Source organism: Gouania willdenowi, chromosome 6, assembly GCF_900634775.1.
Source record: "Gouania willdenowi chromosome 6, fGouWil2.1, whole genome shotgun sequence".
Taxonomy (NCBI): Eukaryota; Metazoa; Chordata; class Actinopteri; order Blenniiformes; family Gobiesocidae; genus Gouania; species Gouania willdenowi.
In genome coordinates, this window is record NC_041049.1 from 53,684,477 (window position 1) to 53,696,530 (window position 12,054).

The 12,054-nt window shown below is 37.9% G+C and overlaps 1 protein-coding gene across 2 annotated transcripts in view; it reads left to right on the forward strand.

Moving 5' to 3' along the window:
* Window positions 1-3,662: 3,662 nt before the first annotated feature.
* LOC114464423 (guanine nucleotide-binding protein G(o) subunit alpha) overlaps window positions 3,663-12,054 on the forward strand; it is a 125,367-nt gene continuing 116,975 nt past the window's right edge. For both annotated transcript variants that reach the window (XM_028448593.1, XM_028448592.1), the window contains exons 1-2: window positions 3,663-4,321; window positions 5,280-5,322. In XM_028448593.1, coding sequence (XP_028304394.1) covers window positions 4,204-4,321; window positions 5,280-5,322 — 161 coding nt within the window. In that variant the 5' untranslated portion in view covers window positions 3,663-4,203. The remainder of the gene's footprint in view (window positions 4,322-5,279; window positions 5,323-12,054) is intronic.

Below are 12,054 nucleotides of genomic sequence, written 5' to 3' on the forward strand. Positions count from 1 at the left end.
CACTCAGTAAAACACATCACAATATACACCACAAGTTGAAAGTCAGTGGTCACATGACTGGTTGGCTTTCAGCTCCTGTTTTAATAACTTCAGCCCAGTTTATAGTTATACAACTTTAGCCATGGATATGTTTCAGTTCCAAACGTCCGAATTTAATTTTACCTTGAACGTGTATGATGCTACAAACACTGAAGACTGTTGTTGGATTCGAGAAATATTGTTTCCATGGTTTCAGTGATGTTCAAGATCTCCTTGAATAAAGACACGTATGATCATCATGTTATCAGGACACAAGGTTTCTCAGTGCATTGTTCCCCAGAGCCTCACACTGCCTCTATCAGCTGATGTTCCTTCTGTGATGCATCCTTGAACTGTCTGTTCCCCAGGTACGAGGCACACGTGCACTATCATACGTGTCACTGATTGTCACCCACTTTACTGAATGCTTGTGTCCAATGAGATGTATGACGTAATTAAAGATTTATCCTAAGATAGGCCATTGTACGTTTTAATCGTATATAATTATGTAAGCATAAGAATTGCCATGGCTCACAAAATAAAGAGATATTATTTACGCCTTTGCCTTCACTGATATTTTCTGATTTTGCTCAATCTTCTGGCCAATATGTTTGTCCTTTCTCAATGAATTTCTTCCTTAGCCTCGAGGACCAGCTGGAGGCGTATATTTTCATACCGCAACTTGCATGACATCACTGTTGAGATGGTGTGTTGTGTTGCTTACGCAACAGTAAATCACGTTTATGCAATGTGAACACATGTGACAAGGAAAAAACTAATCACAGAAGGTGCTTCAACGTTGCATCAACGCTACTGTACTATCATGGCATCTTAGCTTTAAGCCGACATTTAACTTCATTAACTTTTGATCTGGCATAAAAAATGTAAATGACAAATTTAAAAACGTTTTTTTTTTTTTGCAAGAAATGGGAAAAATAAGGTGACGAGTTTTAGGATAACCACTAGGGCTTAGACAATTTGCTTTTGTCCAGATTCAATTTTATCATGGTACTTGGGTGCCGATTCAGTATATTGCAATTCTGATGACTTGAAAAATCTAAAACAATTGCTAATTTATGGTATCAGTTATTGCAATTTTTATTTCCTTATTCTCTTTATCCAAAAACTAAAGTTGAATCATACACTTACATAAACAATATATGTCATAGTTCCAAAAAACAATGCACATCACATGTCAGTCAGTCAGTCTGACATTTATTTCAACTGCACTACACTACATTATGTTGACCTATGACCACACATGTTGACACGATTAAAAAAAACTAATAAATGAATTAATAAAATCTGAGAATTTTTTTAACATTTTCACACAAACAATATTGTGATATATCTTGAATAACCACTTTTTCCCACCCATAATTACCATGTCTAATGATGTTATTTTACACATTCTTGAATATACAAAACAGAATTGGAGATTGAATGACTTGTGGCCCACATAAAGCTCTTTAGCTATTTCAAACCAGCCTGAGTGAGCTCAAATTAAATATTGACAGTACAAAGCAGCTGAACACAAACATGTTTTTATAAGATAAAGAAATAGTGTAAGCCTCATAGCTCAATAAATCAAAGGGCATTTGCTTAAAAAAAAAAAAAAAAAAAAAGGAAGAACGTAAAATGTTGAAATTGTGGCTCGAAAGACACTCCACATTTTTGCGCATTGCATTTTGGGATGTGGAGTCCTGTAGAAGTGTGTATAGAAGAGTTTTTACTTCCTTCTTATTGCTGTGATTCCTGTGTTTCTTTGGCAGATAAGGAAGACAGTGACATCAGATTGAAGTATAAACACTTCTATGCATCCGTTTCCATGACTCCACATCACACAACAATAGATTGTGTGAAAGTTTTCTGACAATGTCACTAAATAGTGGAGCTCAAAACAAACGATTCAGCAGCAATTTCAACCTTTACATCTTCTTTATGGCTTTTTTTTTTCAATCTTTGGTTTATGGATTAAAATGATAATAAGAATAAATTTAAAGAAAGTAATGTAAACATGTATTATTATACATTGAAGTGTTGCTGTGAGATGAAAAGTGTTAATTTTGGCAGCAAATTTCGATTAAGTTTTAGTCATAGTCTTGTGATTAAAATGCAACTTAGTTTTAGTCCAAATGTAATCATCTGTTTCAGTTATAGTCTAGTTTTAGTCATCTAAATGACTAAATAGTTTTAGTGACTAATTCTGTTACAGATATAGTCAACTAAAATATAAAGCATAAGACTTTATGCATTTTCTTAAAGATTCACTCATCATTTACCCTGCTATGAGATGGTATTAATGTTTGTAAATACACAGACAGATTTGGTGTGATTAATGCTTAAGACCACATGCACTTGAGTTGTGATATGATTTTGTTCCATGTGATGATATTATATTTTTCTTTTAACATATTTTATTTTCCCCACGACCCTGAAAAAAGACAAAGCGGGTCAGAAAATGGAAGGATGGATAAATGGATATTTTATTTCTCATTTTATTTCATTTTTTCAATTGGTTAGCACAGCTCACGCCTCACAGCTAGAAGGTCCTGGGTTCGAGCACTGGGGTGGACACTTGGGCCCTTTCTGTGTGGAGTTTGCATGTTCTCCCTGTGCTGCTGCGTGGGTTTCCTCCGGGTACTCCGGCTTCCTCCCACAATCCAAAAACATGACTGTTGACTGGAGTCTCTAAATTGCCCGTAGGAGTGAATGTGAGTGTGAGTGGTTGTCTGTGTGTGTGTTGCCCTGCGATGGACTGGCGCCCTGTCCAGGGTGTACCCCTGCCTAGCTCCAAATGTGAGCCGGAGGGAGGCACCGGCTCACTTTGGCGACTTTGAAAAACAGGAACAAGCGGGTGTGAAAATCAGAATCAGAATCAGAATCAGAAACAACTTTATTGACCAGGTAATGTATGTTATACACACAAGCAATTTGACTTGGTGAACTGTGCTCTCTCTAATAGTGTAAACATTAAATAATAACAATCAACTAGAAAAAAAAAATTAAAAAAAATATAAACATAAATATAAACAGTATTTAGACTAATATGTGCAGAACTAAATAAAATAACAAGATAATAATAATAATAATAATAATAATAATAATAATAATAATAATAATAATAATAATTTTAAAAAAATAAAAATAATAATACAATATAATAATAGTGCAGTAGTGCATTGATGAGTAGTGCAGGTGAGCATTTCAATTAAATGGGTAGATGGATGAATTATGGAAGCCCATTCCTGCCAGTAAAAAAAATAAAAATAAAATAATAATAATGATAATAAAAAAAACTATTATGAGATACTTAGTAGTAAATATAACTGAGATAGTATCTAATAATTATGACTTAAGATTTTTTTTAAATGATTATTATTTTACTTTTCCAAGTTTTTTGTTTTGTTTTGTTTTTATTTTGTTTTTTTACTGGCAGGAATGGGCTTCCATGATGAATAGTCTAGTTATTGTTACCTAAAAAATGTTGTCGAAAACTATGACTACAATTTGAACAACTTTGTACAAATCGGTGTTTAAACGTGGTGGGTGTCTGTGTTTCTAGGCCCGCCCCTGAGGCCCTGCTCTCTGTGTGTCAGTGAACCAGTCAACCAGTTCTATGGTGGTGCACTTCCCAGCTGCGCCACTGGGCGTAGGAACGCGCTCCTCTCCCCACAGTCGATCCCGCTGCTCTGACGTCACCAACCTGCAATCGAGCGAACGAACGTAACGGAGGAACCGACCGAGCCCTTACCGGAGCTACCGGGAGGCAGCAGAGCATCAGAGTGCCAGCGGAGAACGGAAATCTGCTCCATTCTCTACCGGAAGATGCGAGCTCAGCTCAAGTAACGCGCACTTTATAGACACGAGACGAGACGCAGGCAGCCGTGATTGATCCACGGTCCAAGGCTTGAGAACCGAGCAGCTGCGGAGGAGATTGTGCTTTTCCGCTGTGGGTGAAAGCGAGGGGATCTTTCACTAAATGCTTCTTTAACACAGCCTGATTCCCGGTCTGAGAGAGAGAAGGATCTGATCAGGGATCACTAAAGGATCGTAGAGGGAGTACACCTACAGACACGAACCATCTGAAAGGATCTGCCTCCTCTCTTACTTTTCATTCATTCTCTCATTTCCCCCTCCGTGGATCCCGGTACCGGTACCGCTATCAAGCTGTGTTCTCTAACCATGGGATGTACTCTGAGCGCAGAGGAGAGGGCGGCTCTGGACCGGAGCAAAGCCATAGAGAAGAACCTGAAGGAGGACGGCCTGACCGCGGCCAAGGATGTCAAACTGCTGCTGCTCGGTAAGACCGCATCCACATCCACACCCACACCCTGCTTGCTCTTACAGCCCAGGGATGAGGCGCTGGCTGCGGATGTAAGGTGTGCTGTGCAGGGGTGGAGGGGTTGTAGGGAGTGATCACCGCCAGCAGGGGTCCAAAGAAAACCCTTAGAATAAAGAAATCACGGTATCTGTAAAGGAGTCGGTGATAAAAGAGTCATTGGCTTGTGCTTATTAAACACACTGAACCTGTCATCTTATCCTCCTGAGGTCACCTGCTGCATATACATACATTAAAGAAGTAAAAGAACTGCTACATCTAAGGTGGGATCTACTATCTGCAGATGGATGCTTGGGGGAAAATGGCAGAATGTAGCCATAGATGTATAGATAGATAGATGTATAGATAGATGTATAGATAGATAGATAGATAGATAGATAGATAGATGTATAGATGTATAGATAGATAGATAGATAGATAGATAGATAGATAGATGTATAGATGTATAGATGTATAGATGGATGGATAGATAGATAGGTAGATAGATAGATAGATAGATAGATAGATAGATAGATAGATGTATAGATAGATAGATAGATGGAGGCCCCTCACATGAAGCCTGTGTATAGGCTCATTGCTGTTGGAGAATATATTGATTGATTGATCCTGTTGTAGGAAATTATCTGTAATGTGTTTGACTAATTCACAGGATATTAGTGAAAAGAAGGATGAAGTCTGTTTTACTCCACCCTTCTTCTTCTTCTTCTTCTTCTTCTTCTTCTTCTTCTTCTTCTTCTTCTTCTTCTGCTACAACACTTTAACAAAAAATTGAATCAATCTCTCTCTCTCTCTCTCTCTCTCTCTCTCTCTCTCTCTCTCTCTCTCTCTCTCTCTCTCTCTCTCTCTCTATCTCTCTCACACACACACACACACCAGCATACACCCCTGTTTACATTGTGTTCCTGTCTCTTCTCCCCAGGGGCTGGAGAGTCAGGAAAAAGCACCATCGTCAAACAGATGAAGTAAGTCCTTAATAAGCATGGTCTAATAACCCTATAGTGTACACTCTACACATACACTTTCTCCTATAGACATGAAGGCCTCGCACACACTCTCAAAGACTCACAGGGTGTACACTACACGCTGTGTCCATTAACAGCCCGATGTGCCTGATGAGCTTGGACACTGTGATGGTTCTCAGTCATTAGGTTCACAGTTTTCATCATTCAGAAGTTAAAAAGCAACTTGGATTTAAGGGAAACTTTAAACAGGTTTGGTGGCCCTCGTTGTCTTATAAACAGTTGATGGTTTTTGATTTGGCAACACGTGTCGTGTGTTGTTTGAGATTTTGGACCACAGTAAGAAGGCCTCGGTGCAGGGGTAAATTCCTGCCGTCATTTGTGTGTTGAGTTTATGTTACGTACTCTGGTTTTCTCACACAGATTTAAAATAGTTGTGTAATGGAGGGTCCAAATGACCTGTGCTAATGACCAGCAGCGTCATGAGTCCCTGTACGGCAGAGGTGGGCAACTAAACTGGGGTCCAAGAGCCATATTCTCAGAATTCTATGTCAGCATTTTGAATAATGACCAATCTAAGCATTAATACAGTAAAGAAGAAAGGTTGTTTTTAGTGTTTTTGTTGTTGTATGTTCTTTTGGTTACTGTATATGTTGTGTGATATTCTCCTCATTTAATGTGTTTATGAAGTCATTTTGTTTGTTTTTGTTGCATTTTTGGTAAGTTTTGCTGTCATTTTGTATCTCTCTGTAATTGTATGTGTTTTTGGAGTCATTTTGTGTGTTTTTGTTGTCGTTTTGTGTGTTTTTGGAGTCATTTTGTGTGTTTTTGTTGTCGTTTTGTGTATTTCTCCCCTCTCTTTGTGTGTTTTTGGAGTCATTTTGTGTATTGTTGTCGTTGTGTGTATTTGTCCCTCTTTTTATGTGTTATAGGAGTTAGTCTGTGTACTATTTTTGTGTATTTGCAGTCATTTTTGGATGTTTTAATTGTCATTTTGTCTAATTTTGTTGTCTTTTTGTTTATCTTTAGCTCATTTTGTGTTTTATCATTGTAATATGCTTTTATTTTGGGGGCCACACAAAATTGGACTGACGGCCGCATGATTCCCCCAACCTGTCAATTGCCTATATATCTGCTGTAAAGGGAGAGAGAGATAATAGAGAAGAGCCAAACTTTGTATTTATCATAGTATAACAGTCCCAAATCTTATCTTTGACAACCATTTTAAGCAAGGCTTATCCTCTGTAAAACAGGAGAGGTTGATTTCTATGTTAAATGTCTACACAAGGAAAATGAAAATAAATCATTAGAGGTGTGGAAATGGATGATGGCGCGTGGACTTATAGCATAGATGTAGTCACAGTCAACCATTCACACAGACACACACACACATAGTGCCTGAGCTAAAATACAAGCTGTCAGCCCTCCGTTGGAACCAAGTTGTAGTTCAGTGTCTTGCTCAAGAACAGTTAGGCACATGGACAGCGATAGCTTGTTACTGAACGTCCAACCTTCCTCGAAGGAAACCCACTCTACCAACTGAGCCACCATTATGTATAAAAATAATTCTCTGCTGTTAGATTTGACATCCATTCCACAGTTGTGTAAACTTTTAGGCTGGTATATGTCTCGTTTTTAGAATTTAATTTAAAGATACAACTGAAAAGTCGAACAGGGGAAATAAAATCAGATTCCACAACTTCTACAGTGTTATCACTAAACACAACTTTAAAAATCCATCTCATCACAAATTACTATACATCATAAAAAAAAAAACTAAAACAATAACCACCATTAGTTTGTTTACAGCTAGTTTTGTTAACATTGTTACGCCTTTGGGGGCTATACTACGGAGCTAGATCACCTGTTATCGCACTAACTTCCGGGATTTAACCACTATGTGCTGTCCTACGAAGCTCGCTAACGTCTTACGAGGCTAAATCACCATGGTTTCTTAGGCTGAACGACTCACCTGGTCGGCACCAGGTTTTGTTCTGGCTAGGATCTTAGCGAGTGCTAAAGCTCCGCCTCCTGACCAATCAGTTCTCTTAGAAAAAAATGCGTGGACGGGTGAAGTCATTTGTTAATTCATTCATTTATTCATTCATATGCTATTGTGAGGCTGACAGCATCAGCAGGAACATATTACAGTAAAACAATGCGCTCGCATCCCAGTGTGTGTGTGATTTAAAAAAAGGTGTACCTGAAAAGAAACACGTGTGTGCTGCAATAAAGTTTAACTGATCAGAGCGCTGTCTGTTTATCATCCCATGGATGAATATCATTAATAATCTCATGCTTTTACGCATTAACAGTGTCAGTAGCTTCCTGCCTGTGTTCTTTCATTCCTGCCTTTTCTGTAACAACAGTGTTGTCTTTGGTCTGAATTATGGATTTTAATTATATATAATTTTAAACTTAAGCTGAACACCTAACCTGGTCGAGACCAGGTTATGAAGTGGATCAGATCTAAGCGAGTATAGAAACGCAGTCTCCTAACCAATCCCTCCTGGTGCGCGCTGCACTGACGCTTCGCTCTTCGCTGTCATCATTGTTTAGAATCCATTATATTTGTTTAAGATGATAAGCTGTTTATCCATTGTTAAAAAGGTGGCTCCGCCAGGTTTCTTCATTGTAGTAATTGGTCAGACGCTGCAATGTCCACCCCTTTTATGGGAGAGCACACGTAGCCAGGCTGAAATCTCTTGGCTTAAATTAGGGTGTTGTTATTGACCTTCGTAGGACAGCTTCACTCTGACAGGGAATGTTTGGTTAGGTGAAGCCCGCTAATGGAAAGATATCCCGGATATACAAATCTAGCTTCGAAGCATAGCCCCTTGATGTGCCTAGAAAAGTATTCCTGTTTATTTTTTTTTAATTCTTTTTATTTTTTTTACCAAAAATATCATTGATTTATGTATAATAAAAACCAGTATATTTTAAATATTTCTATGCTCTAACACAATGCTGTCAGAGAAAGTAAAGGATTAGGATAGGACATTAATTGCATCCCTGTTTGTTAAGTACAAAAGTGCTCATGCTAGCCATATTGATTACTTTCTCCGAAAGATTTTTATGTCGCATAGTTAAGATCATTGTACTTTATCTGTGTTTTCATGTATTTATAATATCACTTCAGTAATCCTTTAATATGCCAACAGGATTTGCATTAATTCCTACTTAAGGTCAGCTGTCCAATGTCTGCAGTATCAACATCATGCTCATCCACATCCCATGACTGTCTATTATTAATCCATTTGTGACATATGGTTCTTTTCTTCAGTTGCGGCTGCTTCGTTTTACTGACAGCTGAGTGTGCTTTAGTAGATAATCAGCTTTGGTTGTGGTGTATAGTGGGATATCACATGATTCTGGTCTTCAGCTGTTAATGGTCATTTCAGCAGCGCCTCATACTTTGTGATTTGACTGGTCTTGACTTATTGTAGGGGATTATTTCATGATTGCTATGAAGTAGCAAGTAGTAGTGAATCACAATGACGGAGCAAACATGTTTCCATGTGATGAGAAAGAGACATTACCCAGTATTTCTGTGGAAAATGAATAAAAAGTGCTAATTGTTATTCTTTCTCTCATAAGAAAGTTATATATCGTGGCTCGATTTGCAAGTGCCACAATTGAATACTTTTAAATGATAATGGACCACTGTTTATTTATTAATTAATTAATTAATTAATTAATTAATTTAATGATTTCCCTCACCTATCTGGCTGAGATGCATGTGATGTGTTTAACTATTGGTTTCCTCATAATTGCACTGGTTATAAATAACTGTTTTAGATTCAGTCAGAAAAATAACGTCAAATTGAAAGTCTATGGATCACTCAGAAGAGCAGGTTAGCTTTAATTGTAAGGTTGACTCGCTGAAGAGCCCTTTGGCAAGGCACTGCACTGCACTCAAAGTTGTTCTCGGTTTTGGACAAGCTTCATGCATGACTGGGGTTTTTTTCGACAATTCTGCTTTTTGGGTTCATTTTAGGGATGCACCAAATATTCGGCCGAATATTGCAAAAAAAGCAACAATCGGCCTTCGATATAGTAAGTTAAAAGCAAGGCCAAATAGTAGCGTGTGACGCAATGACACAATCAAACAACGTGCAGTGATTTTGAGTCGGGAAAGTGTGTGTTTGTTGCTGCAGAACCAGCAGCAGCTCCTCCTTTCCACACACGAACACAGCCAGACTCTCTCCTTACCGCTCTCCATCGTCCGTCACCGCGTGAAAGTTAGAAACCGTCCAATTCCACAACCGCGTCAGTTGTTAACGCTGTGAGCCACGAATCTCTAAACACCCCCATCGTTTCCTCCTTACACTACACCGGGTCTTGCTGCATAGGCTGGTGTAGCATTAGCACAGAGTGCTAACAGCTGATGTGTGTAAAAAATGGGTCCGTGGCTCCAAGCAGTGACTCCCAACACGATCGGCAGCAGAAAAAGTAGTGCAGTTTGCATTTACATATATGGCAATAAAGTGTAATATATATTCTATATTAAACCACAGTGTTTGTTTTAGCTGTTAGTTAGTTGGAGAGGGAGGAGCTCACATTCTAGGAGGCATGTTAGGTCACGTCACCTACCAAAGTGGGCAAAATCCAACAACATGTCTAAAAATGTATTCTAGGCTGTTTTTGCACTATTTAAAAAACAAGTGAAAAACTTAACAACCGCATTCAATATTCGGTATTCGGCCAAGCGTTTATATTTTATTCGGCTTTGGTTTCGGCCTCAAATTTTCATTTCGGTGCATCTCTCGTTCATTTATTTCTATGACCCGTTATGCTTTTCCATTTTGGTATCGTTTCATCTTTCCCAGTTTAGATGACTTTACTGGCTAATAAACTTCCCGAATTCTACCAAACATTCTAGATCAAGATAATAGAGTCAATGACCTTTATTGTTTTACTTTTATATGCTTCAGACGACTTTTGGAAACAGGAGCACTACGCTGAAATAACGCACGATCGCTTCATGCTTGCTAAACTTTCAACCCCCAGCCTCCTGTTTCTAGAAAAAATGCGTGATATGTCCCACAACATTATTTGTGAAGCCTATAATTACCGGCAACTGGCGAATTACCCTTACGTTTACCCAAAATCCCGTGCAGCCTGCGGCAGCCTTGTTATTTAATGCTTCTGCCATGACTGTATGTGTCACTAGGTAGAATGGTCACCAGTTCAGCTAATACACTAACATCTAAACCTGTGTTTGTACCAGTGCTTTTTCAGATGAGAATGCACTCATAAAAATGTGAACTGTTTTTTTTTTTTTTATCACAACACATTAAAACCATGCATTTTCTGTCACAGGATAACATGATTACAAGTCAACCCTTAACACATAGCGAGAATTTTTTAACAGGATTATGGGTGGACTGGACATATTTGTCCATCCATATGTTACAGTTTATAGATATTCAGTCATCTGTTTACTGGTGAAAAATGGTGTGTAAATTAATTCTGTCAAACATTTAATACATTTTTCTTAGTTAATCGCTCTCAATCTGCAGTAAAAGTTCCATCTCCAACACTGCTCAGCATAATGCATCATAATTAAAGGTGATACTATGCCTGCTAAGTTATCGTCGACGAATCACGGACGCCTTAAAAAAAAAAAAGAAAATTGCGATTAACGCGCGTTAAATTTAGTATCGACGTTTATAAGACAATGCGTCTTATAAATGCCAGTTTTTCATGATGGTGAGACCGGTAGTTGTTCTTTTCAAAATACGAGCACAAATATGAGGACGTTGCTGTTTTTCTGGCACCAAAATACAGTATATGAATTATCTCTATATTTTCCCAGCTGTTTAAAATGTTTTAAAAATTATTTTGAAGGTACAGTTCCAAAGACATTTTAAACAGCAGGGGAAATAATACATATATAGATAATTCATATATTTTGGAACCAGAAAAACAGCAGCGTCCTCATATGTGCTCTTATTTTGAAAAGAACAACTTCCAGTCTCACCACAATGAAAAACAAGCATTTTTTTGTTTGTTTTTGTCCTCTGGTATTTCAGTTTTTTGGTTTTCGAAACAAAACTTTAAAACAAACCCATTTTTAAATGCTTGTTTATCCCTGATAAAGAAATATGCCTTGAATTTCAAAGTTTTTGTTTTTTTTAATTTGAAAACTAAAATCAAATAACCAGTCTTTTTGTTCTTCGTTTTTCTTTTTTGAATGGAAATGATGACCTGAATGTACACTAACCCATGTGAACCTTTTGAAGAGGTGAAAAAGGTGTATTTGTATTGTTACATACTGCTGATGCACGCTTAGCCTTGTTGGGTTTCATTGTTTACAATGTCTATGCTTTTTTTTACTATCATATGCCACTAAAGAGCAATGGGATTCAAGTTTTAAGGTCCAGTGTCCTCATATTGATCCTCATTGAGATCAAACTGCAACATTTGCTGATAGCTCTTGTTGTTTGGGAAGAAAAGACACTCATGATAACCCTGCAATAATTAGCTGTCAATAAAACATTGGTGTAGTTTGTGTTTTGAGGGACAAAAATTATTCCGTGTTGTGTTTTGATCTCTGGTTGGGGAGAAATATAGCCACAGAGCTAATTAAATTACCTCATTTTTTTTACAAAAACCTCTAATCGCAATAATACATGTTGCTTTTTTCATGGCCGGTGCCCTGTTGGGTGAAGCCCACATGTTCCTACACAAAAACACTCTCTCATTTCCTCAAAGCCTCATCAAAGGAGGGAA